At 54.1% G+C, this 17,624-nt stretch overlaps 1 protein-coding gene across 6 annotated transcripts in view; it reads right to left on the reverse strand.

Annotated features, from left to right (window-relative positions):
* The window catches only part of lilli (AF4/FMR2 family member lilliputian), a 232,719-nt gene that overhangs the window by 51,965 nt on the left and 163,130 nt on the right, over positions 1-17,624 (reverse strand). For all 6 annotated transcript variants that reach the window (XM_011140197.2, XM_011140196.2, XM_025304439.1 and 3 more), the window contains one exon: positions 13,445-13,481. In XM_011140197.2, the coding sequence (XP_011138499.2) occupies positions 13,445-13,481 (37 nt within the window). The remainder of the gene's footprint in view (positions 1-13,444; positions 13,482-17,624) is intronic.

Below are 17,624 nucleotides of genomic sequence, written 5' to 3' on the forward strand. Positions count from 1 at the left end.
AACCGCGACGTCTTTTCCAAATTGGCAAAAGCTACCTTCCTCTCTCTCTCTCTCTCTCTCTCTCTCTCTCTCTCTCTCTCTCTCTCTCTCTCTCTCTCTCTCTCTCTCTCACGCGGTTGTACTCGCGCGATCTCCGCCGGCGTGTACCGTTGGAACAGCGAGCCGCCCTTGTATGAATATTTTATGAGCTCGCAGCCTTAACACCTTCTCCACGTTTGCCGGAAGGGCGCTCGCGGGAGAGTTCGCTCGGCAGAGGGAAAGAGAGAGAAAGAGAGAGGAGGCGACGGGGAGACCGGAGCGTCGCGACGTGCCATTGTCGTAAAGGGTCTCGGGCGGTGCGTAGGGGGGCGCGGAGGGCACGTTAACAGAGATGGACATCTAACGATCCGCGGTGCTTACGCCGACTTATAGCTTCGCGCGCGCGCGCGCGCGCGAGAGAGAGAGAGAGAGTCATAGGTATCCCGTAAAGGCAGCGTGTGCACGCGCACTTTATGATGCCCGCGGACGATCAAAGACGATCAAAGATCCTCCTCGCCGACGATCGCACGCCTCCACCACCGCCGCTTCCCCTCCTGCCGCATTCCAGAGCTCGGACTTTATAAACTCTCGCACGGAACAACGCACGTGCGATATCTCCGATTTCGCGTGCGGACGCGACGGAATCCCGCGGTGTTACCGACGGAGGATCGAAAGGCCCGAGAGAAGGAGAAAAGGAAGAGGCCAAGGGAGAAGGAGGAGAAGGGGCGAGGTGGGGGAAGCAACGGGGGCCTTGGGAGGGACGCCATTGTAATCGATCGAGCCTCTCGATGCTCTCGTGTGTAATCGTCAGTGAAGAGGAAAACCGCGCGATTATCATATATTGCTTCACAGCTACATTAGCATAGAACGCGTGGACTTTTTACGTCGCGCGCGCCAACCCCCCAAGCGCGCGTATAATTCTTCCTTCTTCTCCCGTTCCTCTGCCCTCCCCCCTCCCCTCCCCCTCCCTCCCCCCGTTGCATCCGTCGCCGTGGCCTCGGTAATCATGCGGGTGCATGTTTATTTATAACGCGCGCGCGCGCGGGTATTTTCCCCGGAGTCTTCCGGTCGGTATTTATATCCGCGGTTAGCGACCAGGATGCTAATTAATGGCGGAATTGTGACATTAAGCGGCTCGCCCGCCGCGCACGGAGGAGATTGCCGGGACGGCGCCGTAGCGGCGTGGCTCGAGAAGTGTTGCCCGATGATGGATTCTGCCGCCGCGCGTCTCCTCGCTGTTCGCAATTACGCATCGCGGATTTTTCGACGGCGACGGCGGGCGGGGGAGGTTGGGGGGAGGGGAGGGCGGTATCGCAGCCGCGCGTGTAAATAAGTGAGTGGTGTCAGTCTCTTACTGCGAATCTTGGCCGATCTTGGCTGCGCTGCGCTGCGCAAAAACGCGGCCGCAAGTTGTAAAAAGTAACGGGTAAAAGGGTATAACTCGATTACACGCATACTTAATTTGTTAACGACGCGGATGCAAATGCTAATCGAGATAATTGACGACCGGCCCCGCAGCCGCGCTCTCGCGAGCTCTCGCGAGTTCTCGCGAGCTCGCCGTTGCCGAGCTCGTGTTGTGTATGTTGCGAATACGTTATCGCGCTCGCTTGCGCGTTTGTTATCGCCGCGGTGGCCGCTGATACGCCGTTATTTTCTGCGCGATTATACGCGCCGTATTCGAGAGGGAAGGAGGGAGGGCGGAGAGGGAGGAGAGAGAGAGAGAGAGAGAGAGAGAGAGAGAGAGCGCGCGCGAGCGCGTGTGAGCAAGCAATAGCAGCGGATTGCCGGCGTTCAAGCGCGTTAAATATAACTTCCGCGCAAAGCGACGCACCGCGCTCACAATTCATTACGACGACGGCGTTCCCCAACGACGTCGACCTCTGGCATACAGGATAAATCGAAACTATTTGTTCTATAGTTTTACATACATATATATATATATATATATACACATTTGCACCAAGTAAATAAACGATGGCGACGACGTAGCCGACCTTGTAGCCGAATTACATCGACTGCGCGTTTACGTAATCGCGTATAAATGAAACCTGGTTTTCCGGATTGATTGCCAAGGACATCTGATAAAGCGCCGGTCGAAACGCGTCGCTTGAATCCAGGTCACATGCGGGGAACGCTCCTGCCGCTGCGTGAACTGCCGTTGCGAGGAAAAAAAAATTCACAGAGAGAAACGCGCTCCCGGGCGCTGCCGTTCTCGACACTGAAGCGTGCGGAAAATGGTGGCAAAAGCACAATACGATACACAGCTGAGAGAAAGGGAGAGGAAGAGGGAGAGAGGGGGGAGGAGAAGGAGAGAAAGAGGGCGGATGAGAGATCGGTGTCGTAGCCGGGTCGAAATCTCGCGAGGACAATGATATGTATCGCGCGCGAATATCTAACGCGAAACAGTTCGCAGGAACGCCCTAAGAAAGCGGCCGCGCGCATCATCGAAAAGCGCAGCGAGCGCGACGCACTGTGCACTTACGGCTTAATAACAAAGTGCAAGATGCGGTTTATCGACACACTTACGTCAATACATTGTAGCGGCAGATTGGCTGCGCGAAGCCTCCTGTAAAACTCGCCGCGTCTCTCTCTCTCTCTCTCTCTCTCTCTCTCTCTCTCTCTCTCTATCTCGCTCGCTCTCTCTCTCTCTCTCTCTGTCTGTCTTTCTGTATCTCGCTCTTTCTCTGGCTACGCGCGCAATTTTACGCCATTATCCGAGCGCGCGTAATCATCGCGGCGCGCACTTGTGCGAGCGACCGAGAGGCTTGATGAGGAATTTGAATAAAAATATCAGCCTCGCGCGACCGCGTCAGCGGACAAGGGGGAGGAAGAAAGAGGAGGCAAAGGAGGCGGGGACCCACCGGGGGCGCCGTGGTGTGCTTTAATTTGTAGGAATTGAACGATCTCCCGCGGAGAGACCGCTTATCAGCGTAATGCCGTTAAAGCGAGTCTCCACGTGTAACGTCAAATAGCCTTCACATGGTGAGATTGCGATCGCGCTCTCGCCGTCCGCCAACCCCCTCTTGCTCCGCGCGCCGCCGCGCACTCGTCCGGACGATCGTCTAAAAACACGCGAGAGCAGAGCGTCGAATAAAATTATTACGCGCCGACAGCGCCGACGCGCGCCTTCTTATCGAGTTCCATAAGCGCCGCGGCGCAAATAAAGGAAACTCTCTCTCTCTCTCTCTCTCTCTCTCTCTCTCTCTCTCTTTCTCTCTCTCTCCATCTATTACGCCGCGTAATGGCAGTATTAGCGAATAAATCATCCGCGTTTTCTCTGAATTCTCGAAACGAATATGTCGCCGTCGCGACATCGGGCTCCCTCTTTCTCTCTCTCTCTCTCTCTCTCTCTCTCTCGAGAGAGAGAGAGAGAGAGAAAGAGGGAACCGCCGATGTTTTCCGTTATATTTTCGCCTCACCATCGTTAAATTAAAGAGTTCGCGGAAAAAAAACGGGTGGAGAAAAAAAAAGAGGGAGAAACGCAACACTCGCTCGGCTGCAATGCGCGGCGAGCGCGCGCGAGTAGCTTTGTGCCGAATAACTTCGGCGATTCGTCCGCGTCGAAACGAGGATAGAATTAATCGAACGTGTCCGCCGCTAGAAAGTCCGATTAGATGCGTGTGTTTTTGTAAGGCACTTAACCCTGCGATAATCAGATCGCTCACCGCGACGGCGGCGTCTCTGCTGTCGCTCTCTCGCGCACGGCAATTAACGACAATTATCGCCGCGATACCTGACGATGTCTGTCTACCTTGCCGATATTGACCGCTGCGCGCGCAATCTACTAAATTCTGCTCCCGACGGTCTGTGGCCCACATTCCGTCGCATTTGCTTATCTCTCCCCCGTCGTTACGGCGATGACAGTCGCCTGGCAAGAAGGAGTAAGTTACAGATCCGCGACGACGGTCCCCAACTGGGCGTCACACGCGAGATGCAGCTGCACACCTGTGTGTATATGTGTGTGTTTGAGCGCTCGCCGAAAATTCGGCACAGTCCGCGAAATCTCTCCCTCCGCGTGTGACATCCGACGCTCCTCCTCCCCCCTCCGGCGACTATTTCCGCTCCGCGAGAGTACGCTCCGATCAAAGTTAAATTACAGAGCGGACGATAATTATTACCCTGCCTGTGAGAAAGACAGAGACAGAGAGAGAGAGAGAGAGAGAGAGAGAGAGAGAGAGAAGGGGGAGAGCGAAGGGAGAGATTAACTACCTTGAAGTTCAGTGAGCAGTTATGCCAGCGTAATCTGATATTGTGTGCAGGAACCATTTGCTCGACTGTATTAAACGCTACAACGTTAGATTGATGATAGATACCGTGTAATGGAGATCAATGATTTATTCGCGCCGATAATTCCGACATCTCCGCGCGGGAACGTGACGCGCGGCCCCTTCATCTGAGACCCGGTCTCTTCAGATGTTATCTCGCGGGTGAGGGAGAGGAGAAAGACAGACAGAAAGAGAGAGGGGGGGGAGAGAGAGAGAGAGAGAGAGAGAGAGAGAGAGAGAGAGAGAGAAAGAGAGCAAAGCGCGTCAACCGCGAGATCGTTTTCGCGCGCGGTGCCACGCCGTCGCGGTATATATATATATATCGCGTCTTGAATTCGCGTCGCGCAAAAATTGCAGTGGAACTTGATTCCGAAGCGACGGCGGCGGCGACGGCGGCGGCGGCTGCACCGACTTCGATAACGCGGATGTATCATTTTCCGCGATAAATTCGGTTTGACAAAGAGCATACGGCCGCGCCGTTCATTTTCCGCTACATTTTCCCGTCGGCCAATCAACGTTTTTCCATCCGGAAATTCGAATCGCGTCGCCGTGAGCCATCCAAAATATTGATTTAAAACACTTGCGTGTGTATATCGCGTACACACACACACACACACACATGCGCGCGCACGGTCGTGCCGTCGTCTCGTCTCGCGCGTTTCTCTGACTTGTCGCGAATTCCCATCGCGAAATACATAATAACGAAGGGAAAAGCAACAACCAGCCCGACAATGTCCGGTTCGAGCGGTACGATAAAACGTGAGCGACGCAACGAAGCATCGGACAGATCGCCAGCGATATGAGAAACCGCGCTAGACTGCTCGATCGAGTTCGAGCTCCAAGTTCTTCCGACTCGAAATGTTGTTTCTACATTAATCCTGCAAATACCGTTTAATTTGAGGGATCCATGAAGAAGGTAAAACTCTGTACAGACCGATGTCCTACTTTGATTCTATAAATAGTCACCCGTTGCCTTTTATTCTCTCCATGCCGAGGCACGAAGAAGTATTTATTCCAGAATTATTTAATATTCCATTATCTCATAACTCTCTCTCTTCCCCCCCCCCCCCCCCCGCCTCCCTCTCTCTCTCTCTCTCTCTCTCGCGCGCGCTCTCTGTCTCTCTACATTAAATCTTTATTTCTGACTTCAGTAAGCGATGTGCTAATAATGTAATTCACACAATCGCTTTTCAGCGTGGAGTTAAAATTTCAACTGGAGAATTATCACAAAATGCACAAACGCTCTCTCCTTCGACGCGAAGACTGTGCACTGAATAAAGTAGAAAATAAGTGTAAAGCGGGAACGTCATAAATGGAACATAAATTCTGCAAGAAGCCTTCGCGAGGCAATTTATCATCCCTGAGAAATGCAGCCAAATCTCCTATCTGACATACGATATCCTATCTGATCGTACAAGCAAAATCTAGCGGGATACTGTTAGTACTTCTCGGATCTGACTAGGGTCAATCTACCTTGGTTGCTTCCCGTCATCCCGATCGTTTGCGAGAGGCGAAGGGAGGGGGAGAGAGAGAGAGAGAGAGAGAGAGAGAGAGAGAGAGAGAGAGAAGGGGGAAAAGAGAGCAAGAGCGAAACGGGATCCAAGTGATTGAATATTAAGCGGGCGCAGTCTCTAGGTTGCTCCTCGGCGAAGTTAGCCCAAGGGACTTCCTACGAGCTAGAAAACGAGGCTGAGGAGACGGAGAAATGCAAGAGGCGAGGAAGCAGAGAGGGACGACGGTCTCGCGAAGGATAAGCGAGATCAGGGTAGGGGAGAAGTTCTAGATCGCGGCCGAGGTGACTGCAGCAGCGAACTGCAGGGTGGGAAAGGATGACGCGAGAAGGGAAGAGGAAGAGGCGCTGGCGGCGGGGGAGGGGGACTGGGTCGGAGATGGTTGGATGGAACGCTGCGCGCCGACGGCGATTTCAATAATTAATGTTACGGGAATTGCCGCGCGGTGGTGACGGTGGCAGTGCGGAGTTACTGCCGCAAGCCTGAAATTCCCCGTCGCGGTAGCCGTCACGACGCGTCTCCGCGTCCGTTGGATAATTATTACGATTATCATCCGGCGGACGAGTCTATAAAGAGCGAAGAGCCGACCGGCTCTCTCTCTCTCTCTCTCTCTTTCTGTCTCCATCTCCTTCTCCCGCTCCCTCGACGTGCGACGGCGATCCGTGAACGCGCATTTACGAGGTCTTCCATGGGGGTATTCGAGAGCGCTTATATACTTTCGATGATCTCGCTCGCGAGGAGGAAGAAAAAGATTGAAGGGCGCGCAAAAACGTGTCTTCGTGAAAGTGATGCGGCGGAGATGCGCAATCGAGGGAAAGCGATCCCCGCCGCAGTGATGATGGGCAAGCGAGTTAAACGCGGTAACCACCCTTTCCCCCCGATGGCTTCGCGACGATGTCTCCCGGTTATTCCCCGACCCGACGAGACACTTGCGCGCGCGGGTCTCTATTCGCAGATCTGCGCATTTCAAGCACGTGATCGTGATCGAAGAACGATCGATATATCGGGGGTGGGGACGATCGGCGTCCCCGTTAATTCATCCTCCGACGTCCGACAAACGGCGTGACATCCGCGCGCGCGTTATCTGCACACTCCGGCGATAACCCGTGAGTCGCGCGCGCGACTCAGTAATATCCCCCGTAGCCGTTTATCCGCGACGGATAACGGTCAATTACTCTCCGCACTCGCGGCACCCACGGTGAAGATACAACACAGCGTAGGGAATTGTATTTTTACGTGCACGCGCGCCAATCCCAAATATTTTCATCATCCGTTAACCGATCCCTGCGACTACGGCGATGCCGTATCTGAACACGTATCTCTCTCCCCGAGAGGCGAAATAACCGCCGCAAAACGTTCGAAAATAGACGGCGCCATCCCCGCGGCGCCCCATGAAATTCAGAAGCGCCAGATTCCGCGTGTGGTCTGGTTTCGTTGCCGCGTCGCGTCGCACCGGTTACCACCGTGTCCCGCATCGGATCGCGCGCGCGCGCGCGCGCGAGAGAGAGAGAGAGAGAGAGAGGGGGGGAGGGAGAGGGAGAGAGAAAGCGTCGGCGATAGACGCGTCGGCGGTTCCACCGGGATGCCGGTGCAAGCTGGTTGGTCTCCATGGAAACCAACCAACCTCCTCATCTCATCGCCCTCGCTCATCCTCTACTCGACGTATCGCGGACGGCGGAAGCCGCGCGGCGAGGGAGGAAGAGCAACAGCAGTAGCAGCAGCAGCAGCAGCAGCAGCAGCAGTAGTAGCAACAGCAGGAATAGAAAGAGATGGAGAAAGGGAGGAAGCGAGGACGGAGGGTGGCTGCGAGAGACCAGGAAGTGAGCAAGACAGAGGAGGAAGACGGATAAACGCGAAGGGTGAAAGAGTTTTGCGGATGACGAGAGCGAAGAGAGAGGGCCAGAGAGAGAGAGAGAGAGAGAGAGAGAGAGGGGGGGGGGAGGGGGAGAGGAGAAAAAGGCGCAAAGAGACAGCGAAAATAGAGAAAGACGGGGTTAAAGAGGGATGAAGGGCGCGCGACAGAGAAGATGAAGGGAGGAGGAGGACAGCGAGTAGGAGCGAAAGGAGAATGACCTTTGCGCAGGACGAAGAGAAGCGAAGTTTGCTTGCGAGGACGGAGGGTTATTTGTTACAACGTCAGAACTCCCTCGTGCTCACGATCGCCACGGACCAACCCCCCTCGCCCCTCGCTCGCGCCCTTTGCCCGCGTTCAGAGCGTGCGTGGACGCGCGCGAGTGCGTCACGGAATCGGAAACCGAAGCTCTTTATCAGGCAGCTCGCGAGCGCACGAGGCAGCGCAACGCGCGACATTGATCGACGTCCGTTCCTGGATTTCGAGATGACTCCACGGAGGCCGCAATTCATCGTAATCCCGTTCTCGTCGCGCGGCGCGCATTCGCCGAGAAAACGCGCTTTTATCGGATATTACGATTCGGCTTTTACGATTCGCGCGTAATTCGCCGATATATCGCGACCTCTCCGGCTTCTCCGACACGCGACACGGCAGAGTGCGCGGCAGGATGAAAACAGCGGCGTGGGAAATTCGATCCACCGTGCGAGAGAGGGAGATTTCGTCTCCCCGAGGCTTCCCCAAGACGAGGGGGAAATCCCGATCTCTCCAACACGGAGGCACCGATTACCGGATGCTCGATTCGAGTTCTCTTCCTCTTGCGCGTCGGGAACGCGAGAGAGAGAGAGAGAGAGAGAGTTCTCGGCAGATTCCGCGAAATCCGGAGACGTTAGACCGTCTCTCTCTTTATAATTCCCAACTTTCCTTCTCCTCACACAGGAGAACTCCTCGCGATAACTTGCGCCGGTGGACCGAGTTACGTTCATCCCCGCTCGCGAAGCGCGCGTGGCCGGACGTCGGGTGATTCGTCAAAGGTCGCGCCGGTCATGCTCATTAACACGCATTCTCGAGCGGGCGAAGGTAGACGGTACACAGAGAAGGTTCACAGCGCGTGCGCGCAGGTGGACGAGAGCATCGTGCGTCGCGCGGACGTGGGCGTGGGCGGTTTGCACGCGTGTCGGAACTATCCCCCCCCTCCCGTGGCGCGTTTAACGGCCCCCTTCCTCTCTTAATCAGCCCGCTCCGACCTCGAGTCCTTCGCCTCTCTCGCGTTAATCAAGATGCGACGCGCTTCGCGGGATCAAGTCCCCTCCCTCCCTCCCTCTCTCTCTCTCTCTCTCTCTCGTCCTTCGCCCGCCTGGCGGAGGTTTCTTATTTATTGAGGAGAAACTTTTCGGAACTTTCGGAGCAAGGCCGCTCTCTCCGGCATGGCAGCGCGCTGTGACAGTCCGCGGATTTGCGATGAATTTTTTTGCACGTGTTATTCTCTCTCTCTCTCTCTCTCTCTCTCTTCTTTTTTATAAAAAAAATTCCGAACCTGACGGCGGCGGGGGAGACGGGAAAGCGGAAGGCTTTAATTGGGCGAAAAACCGGGCGTTGAATTAATCGCAGGGCCTCCGCGAAAAATTAAGATTGATCCTCGCGTGCACGTGTGGGCGTTTTCCGCGCGTTCTCCCTCGTTGACCCTCGTAGGCGTCATATATATAATTTTATATATATATATATATATATATATATATATATATATGTATACAATGTTGCGCAATGTGCGTTGCGTAACGTTAATATTGTTCGCCGGGCTTACAGATCACGATATTACAACGGTATTACGTAGCACGATGTTACACGTGTGCGCCTGCGTGGCTCAATAATGTCGCGCGCGGTCCTCATTAATTTGCTCAATGGAGCGTCAAGGTACAGGCCGGGTCAAAGCCCATCGGCTGTCCCCGACGATAGATTGAAATACGAAAGTTCAGGCCGGGAGAGCGGCCCCGCGCGTGGGCGGGCTGCTGCTCGCGGGCGTAAAATTTGCGACGGCTATCTCTCGGAAATGCCTCGTTTCCGGAAAATTGATAAAAATCTCCCCTCACGACTTAGCACCCGCTCTCGTTCCTCGTTACGCCTCATCAATATTCGGTAGCGTGACGGAGAAGAAAAAAGTGACGAAAGAGGGCCAGAGAAGCAGGGAAAGAAGAGAGGGAGGGAGGGAGAGGGAAAGAGAGAGAGAGAGAGAGAGAGAGAGAGAGAGAGAGAGAGAGAGAGAGAGAGAGAGACGACGAGCAACTGCCGATCAGGTCCCGGCGAAAGGTCAGGTCGCCGCGCTGTTTCCCGACTTTCCTGCCAAGAGTGTGTACCTCCCGCGTCGAATCTATTCCCAAGGAACGCGACCGCTTCCGATTATAGATGATTCCCTCTCTCTTTTCTCTCTCTCTCTCTCTCTTTCTCCATCTCCTCTCCTTCTCTTACCCGTGGCGCTCAGAAGCGATTCGCACGAATGAGTCCTCCGGCGAATCCGGTTGCAGTTCGCGGAAGATGCAGCGGAGCTCGTTAACGGCCAACTGTCGACCTTCGCGATTCCGGAGAGAAATAAATTGATAAGTCGCGCAACTGCGCCGCGGGTGCTGCGCGATATCCGTTCTGCGAAATTCCACCGTGCGAGAGATGCGCGCGTGGGCGTCCTCGTTGGCGGATGTGACGCGTGTATATATATATATATATATATATATATATATGTCCCGCGCCCTTTCGGAATCTCCACCGCCGACACCCGGCGACCGACCGTGCGTTTCAATTGCGATAAAATGCAATTGATTGCTTTATTTCTGATGACGAAATAAAAAGAAAAGAGAGGGGGCAAGATGGGGGAAAGACTTGCTCGAAATAGTAAACTACGCGCGCGCGCGCGCGTTACTATCACGAAAAACTCGACTCGTCCTCGGACTTTGTACGAACGACTCGACCATTCCCCGTGCGACGATTGGAAAGTTGACACCATTTTCAGTGGCTGCCTAATTCGCGCCGTTCCCCACCTCGGAGGGTAACAATCGCGGCCGTTAATGGCCTGATAACGATGTATTTCTCTACTTATACTTTTATAAAACAAAGAGAGAGAGAGAGAGAGAGAGAGAGAGAGAGAGAGAGAGAGAGAGAGAGACACAGAGACAAAGCGTCCCATCTCTCAACGTTGCCGCACAATGCCGCGTTTCGGCAACCCTTTCGAGTCGCGATTTTCGCACAATGCGCATTACGCGTAAGGGGCGCGAAATAGGCTTATCGCGGCGAGCTAGTTCAAATTTACTCAACGAGAAGCAAATCCGTCCCGCCCGACCGCCGATCGCGGCGCGGGGGTGGCGGTGCAGGCGGAGAGGCGACGGCGGCGGCGGCGGCGGCGATGGTAGTGGTGGTGGTTGTAACCCCGATAATAGCCGTTGTAAAGTGGCCACTGTATTCGAGCATCGGGTAGGAAACGACGAGGGGTGGGGCAGGGGCGAAATGGTTAATTCATGAAACGGTAACCCTTTCCGCCCCGTTCGTTTAGAACTGCCGGAATATCGACGAATCCACAGGTATTCTTTTTTCCTCTCCCTTACCTCCCTCCCTGCCTCCCTTGGCCGTTATGGTGGCTCTCTTGCAGCAATTGTACGAGCTCGCGGCTGCGAGAGACGATCGTGGAAAATTTGCCTCGACTTTCACCCCCCTCCCCCTGCACGTTACAACACAGCTAGTCTCGCGTACGTACGCCATACACGAGCGCGCGCGCGCGCGACCATCGATTCCGTGCTAATTAATTTCGCCGATTAAACAAGTGCACTCGTTTATTATTCATTGTAATGAATGAAGCTCGACGGGGTTTGTAATTAATTCTCGGCCGTAAACAGATCGCACGGTTCAACGAAAAATCGTGTCGGTCATTTGCGCGAACGGTATTAACGGCGTACCGCTAATTTGCCCTCCCCCCTCCCTTCCCCTTCCTGCCCCCATCGTACGCTCTTACTGCGCAATAATAACGTGTCCCATGGGTTTTCGTGTGTACGAAGAACGTCGGGTTTAACGTGCAAAAGAGTATTACGGCGGAAAGCTTCCGCTCGGCTTGGCGAGAAGGAGATGTCAAATATTTAAACGCTCGAAACGCATATTACGCTTTCAAGTTTCCGCGGTTGTACTTTTATCGCTCGCGCGCGCGCGTGCGCGCACGCGTGCCGTTTGTCGCGGGGCAGCCGCTAACGCGAAGAGAGACACCTCCTCGTGAAAATTCCGTTATTACCCTGATGACACAATTTATACGCGAAAAATTGCTCCTCGGGTCGTGGAGCATCGACAAATAGCCGCGGCGCGCTCGAACAAAACGTACACTCGGGACAGAGTTTGCGCGCGTTTTCTCTCTCTCTCTCTCTCCTCTCTCTCTCTCTCTCTCTCTATCTCGTAAAATATTAAAAATCGCGCGCCCCGAGGGTCTCCCCGAAAATGACGTTTTGCGAATGATCTCGATGACGATAATAATAACAACCGCAGGAAGAGAAACTGCCGTTGCGCGGCTGAAATCCTCGCGCGATAAACGAGCGATCACGAGTGCAAAAACTCTCCCGAGCGAGGTAGCTCGTGAAAACGCATCTTCGCTGGCATGGCCGACAAAAAGAAGCGAGGAAAAGAGAAGGAAAAAGTCTGATAACGGTATTAAGCGCGAGCAGATACGAGCGCGAGTCCGCGATAAATAATGAGTCGCGCGAGCCGATAAACAACCGCGCATTTCGTGCGGCCGAACGAACGAACGAACGAACGAACGAACGAACGAACGAACGAACGGACGGACGGACAGACGGATGGTTGATTCATGAAATCGTGCCCGCAAAATCGACGATCGCGGGGGGTTTTTGCGGATTCGTGTGTGCACATACGCGGGCGAATCCACAGGTTTTTACGCCGCTCGGCGTTGTCGCTCGCTTCGCCGCGTCTGCGGATGTTCTCTCTCTCTCTCTCTCTCTCTCTCTCTCTCTCTCTCTCTGTTTTCTCTCTCTCTTTTTTTCCTCTCGAAAACATTTCGTTAAGCGGATATATAGCGTGCAAGCCCGTTCGCATCGACCCGTGACTGCCATATATCGATATACGCGAATTACAGACGCGCCGATTAATATCCATTCGAGCGTGCGCGACGCCGCGTGACTTTAAAACATCGTTCCGAGCGATATTGCGCGCCGCGGTATCGCTTTAATCGCCGTCAAAACGCGGCCGCGACCGGCTTTCCGAAAATTATGCTCGCCACGGCGACGCGCTTAATCCTATATTTTGTATTCCCGTACAATAAACGCGCGCGCGTGTTTCATCGCGAGAGAAATTATCGTCGCGGTAAATATGAAATATCCTTGCTCTCTCTCTCTCTCTCTCTCTCTCTCTCTCTCTCTCTCTCTCTCTCTCTCTCTCTCTCGGGCCGAGCGCCGAGAGCGTCGGATAAAACTTGGGAGCTGTGAAAATATAAAGTCGGCCGTAGAACTTCTTGCCCGTCCGGTTTGCGGTAACGCGTTGCAACAATCGTTAATGATTCCGAGACGCGCATAACTGGCAATTTCGCACGAGGGCAAGAATAACGCGGACGCGCGCGTGCTGATTGCACGGACGCGCCAGAGCGCTCATTACGGCGCCATGTTGCAAGACATGCGGAGAGGTAACACTCGCCGAAATGCTCGTTGATGCATTCTCAATGCCGATCGCACATATTTCATTCACTGGCGATCCATCCGCGTCTTCTCCGACGCGATGCCGGGCGGAAAGTTGAAAAGGTGGGTAGAAAAAAAAGTTTTACTCACGTTGTTTGTGCAGCTCCATCGTGTTGAAGTCCGGCAACTGCAACAGAAAACATTCTCATTGGCGACTCGCGAGTGCATTTTCCACGCGCGTGACCCCGGGGGAACTCCCGGCTCGCATGCGCACGCGAGCGACTCGCGCGATCGCGCTCGGCTTATCGCTAGCCGATCGACGACGGAGCGCGGGGACGTTTCTGTCTCGGACGACTCGGTTTGTCGTTTCTGGCGGAATTTACTACGTTCCACGTGTTATCGGAGCCGCCGGATCGGCGCGGCGGCGGCGGCGGCAGTTTCCGGAAAATTCCGCTCGCACGCGCACGCGAGTCCGCGTTGGCGGACGTAATCCGCGGGCGCATTTCGCGATTTATGGCGCCTAACGCCGAAGATTCGAGGCTGCTGAAGCCGCGAAAGGACGAAGGAGCCGGGGCGGAGGTGGTGTCGGCAAATTAAACGGATCCGGGGAAATTAGTAAAGGGTGCCGCACCGCGCGAGTGTATACTTTGTCTCTCCGCTACTTGTTTCCGCATCGAGTAATTTACAACGAGACTCCCCCGCCCCCGGCCGTCCCGCCCGCCAACCCACCCCGCCGGGCATAATGGAAATTTATCGCGCGGTTTCGCACTCGGCGGTCTTCGAGCCGCGGCAGCGAAGCGACGACGTCGTCGTCGTCGTCGTCGTTTCCGTCCGGGCGACTGCCGCGCCGCGGATAAAAGCGAACGCGCGCGTCTCTTCCTCGCGCCGTAAATACACCTGGTGACGCGTGTGTAATAAACTCGAATTAACGACAGCCGCCGGCGCGGCGGACGCGCTATTAACGCAGCGATACGCGCGTTATCGCCATTACAATGCAGACACAGTTAAAGGCGGTTGTACAGTGGACGAGCGAGTGTACAGCCAGACGCGGGTAATTAAGCGGGACGCGGGCTCTAAGTCGAAACAAATGACACCACGGAGCGCTCGCTCGCCGTTCGAAAGTGGTCAGATAGTTGCTCGATGAGGTCCGCCGACAGTTCGTCGAGGTATGATGGTGGTGGTGTGAAAGCGCCTGCGCGCCGCCACCCGACCGCGAGAAATTTTGATCAGGTTCACCTAACATTGATAAAAACCTAACAGGGTGAACGAAAGGTAATACTAGGTAAGTCAGTCCTTGTAATGTTCTAACGACGAATGAGTAAGGAAGACCTTTATAAGGTTACAATGATTGGGTCCACCTCATTAGGACCTTAATGTATGATATAATATGGTCCGGTTAATCAGGTCCTTGCCGGGATCTCATTCATTGTATCTAATATGATTTGCATCATCAACGTTTCAACGAAACAATTTTTGGGTGTCGTTTCCAAATATAAAGATGTTTGCATTGAAGAAACACTTCAGATCACTTGAATATATTTGTAAAATGCTATAGAAACTATCCTTTTCTCAGCAGTCAATAGATAGCTGTAAAATTAACGTGACTTTTCTCTTTAACGCTACTTTATGTCTTGCGATACTTTATGATCTTATGATATTCATTTTATGTTTCTCTTATAATATTCATTTTATGTTTCTTTTCCGAAACATTTTACAAGTATGCTCGAGCGATCTAAAGTATTATTTCATGCAAATATCTTTTTACTTGGAAATGACATGAAAGAATTTGCAACGTGTCATTTCTTATTTCTAATGTCATCATCCAATATAGTCGTGGCGAGCAATCATTTGGCGAGCCATAATTCGAAAAAAAAGAAAAAAAAACTAATAAAGATTCCATAAGGTAACTCAATAAGAACCTGACTATGAATCCTTACTAGGGTCCAGATATCCATGCTGCGTTACCTGACTTACTAGGACCCGATAGTATTACCTTATTGGGACCTGGTGTCCGAATGAGGTTAACCTGATCAGGACCATGGGATAGATTTCTAGTCGGGCATGGCGTCGTCCGTCATCGAACCACTTTCAAAAAATCGCCGTCGCACCTCTGATGAACCGCCGCTCTGACGAACGCCATTGAACCACTGTCGAGAGTGCGACGTGTCGCGCGAGTGGCAGCCGACGAAGAGACGACGACGACGACGACGACGCCGCCGCCTCCTTCGCTCACCTGCTTGAGATCGTTCAACGGCGATCGCATCGCGCGCAAAACGCCGGCTGTTAACGCGCAACACGCGATTCCCTCTCATCTGCGAGAGAGGCGATATCGACCGATGCCGGCGCTACAATTCCGCGAGAACGGACCGCGCTATTTCACTCCGTTAAGTCCGCGAGTAATTCTCGCGACGTTCCCGACAGGGGGAAACGCCGGCAGCGATTTCGCATTCGGCCGTTATTACAATTTACTCGCGCAAAAAAGATCCCCGCGCCGCGCCGGAGAGAGACGCGGTATATATACGGCGGTCCGAATTAATCCACTTTTACGAGGCCGATTTCGCGTTCCGTCTCCTCTCTCTCTGTGCCTCCCTCCTGCCCCCCTCCCTCCCTCCCTCCCTCCCTCGTCCCGCTGTCTCTCGTCTCTCACGCCAAGCTTTTTCCCCCGCGCTCTTTCTCCCCGACGATCAACCACCCGCGGTTTCGTCCGCGCGGCCGGAAAACGGCAGCGAGCGGCGGGAGAGGGGAGGCGGGGGGACGAGGGGGAAACGGATTCATAATACGCAATGCGGTCGCTAACGCTTCGTCGTAGATCGATGCGGCGTGACAAGCGACGGACGCGCGCGCAGAGTCGCGCGACGAAAGTCGCGCCGATAAAAGTGCGCGAGGCCGAGAGAGAGAGAGAGAGAGAGAGAGAGAGAGAGATCGACTGACAAATAACGCGCATAAATTAGAGGCGAAATCGGCGGCGAGGCTGTCGGCTGATTTTTGCCCGATTAATATCGACCGACCGCGCCGGTTTCGATGACGACGAGGAGTCCCCATCGCGTTTATGCCCGCGCGATCTTCTCTCTCGCGGCGATCAATCCAAGACGTGGTGCCCTTCCTCGCCCGGCAAGATAGATTCGACGCAAATGTTCCGTGAAATAATTTAAAAAAAATGTGCGGCGCGCTCCTTTGTTTTTCTTCTTTTTCCTTTCCTCCTCCCTTAAAAATAGACTCGACGCGGATCTTCTCGCGTTTCTCACCGGGCGATCGTTACGAAATAAAAGTCGCGAACGCGACTTGCAAAAGACGATGGCCGGCGCTAACGACGCAGCAGACGACGATCTCTCTTTGAATCGATATTATATCGCGGTGGTATTTACCGGTCCGCGCGCTCGGATTAACTTTGGCCGCTTTGCGCGCTCGCACAGACGCGCGCAAAGCGGTCAAGCTGCGGACAGTTTTCAACGTCAGACAAGTGTCACCGCATAAAGGACGTCGGCTAAGAAGAACACCCCGAATTAAACCGGTGCTTTTACGAGCCCTCCTCTCACTCTCTCTCTCTCTCTCTTTCTCTCTTTCTCTCTTTCTTCGCCCGACCTGCTCCAACCCTGTCGTCGACCCTGCCTGCCTGCCGGCCGTCGGCGGCGTTATGGCCGCTGCTGCAGCTTTTGAGAGCGGCGAACGCTTGATACGCTGCCAAGTAGCACGAGACCTAGCTCGAATTAATGCGATCCGAGACATTTCCCATTCGCCCGACATTATCGCTCCGGAATTACTCGCCTGTCGGTATCAAACGTTTCAAAATGGCGAGGGGACCCCCCGTGTTTCAACGACTGCGAGAGCCGACTGTTAATTCCAATAATCAATTAGACGATCGATCGAACGCGCGCGCGCGCGCGCGCGCGGCAAACGTGTCGAAACCAATCATTTCGCGGCGGTGCTTGAAAATGGCGCGTCCGAATCCGCGTTGGGTCGCGTTGTCCGAATTTAAATTGAACAGCAATACACCACGCCGGAGTTGTAAGACGCGCGCGATTAAACGTGCTACGCACGCGACCAATTAGACACGACGCCTTATCTTCTTCGTGCGCGGCGGCAACTCCGGAGCTAATAAACGCGCGCGCGCGGATGTTTCTCGCTCGCACCTCTGCGAGAGAGCGTTATCGCGAATCTACGCGGTACATCATTGTTATCGTCGCGATTTAACGCGAGATTAGCGCTCGCATCTCCGACTCGTAAAATGCTAATTCGCGTAAATAAGACGTTACGCGACGCTCCTCTCTCTCTCTCTCTCTCTCTCTCCCTCTCACGACGCAACCAGCTGTCGTTCGCACACGCACGGGGC

The sequence above is a fragment of the Harpegnathos saltator genome, unplaced genomic scaffold (genome assembly GCF_003227715.2).
Source record: "Harpegnathos saltator strain DR-91 unplaced genomic scaffold, Hsal_v8.6 scaffold61, whole genome shotgun sequence".
NCBI classification, from domain to species: domain Eukaryota; kingdom Metazoa; phylum Arthropoda; class Insecta; order Hymenoptera; family Formicidae; genus Harpegnathos; species Harpegnathos saltator.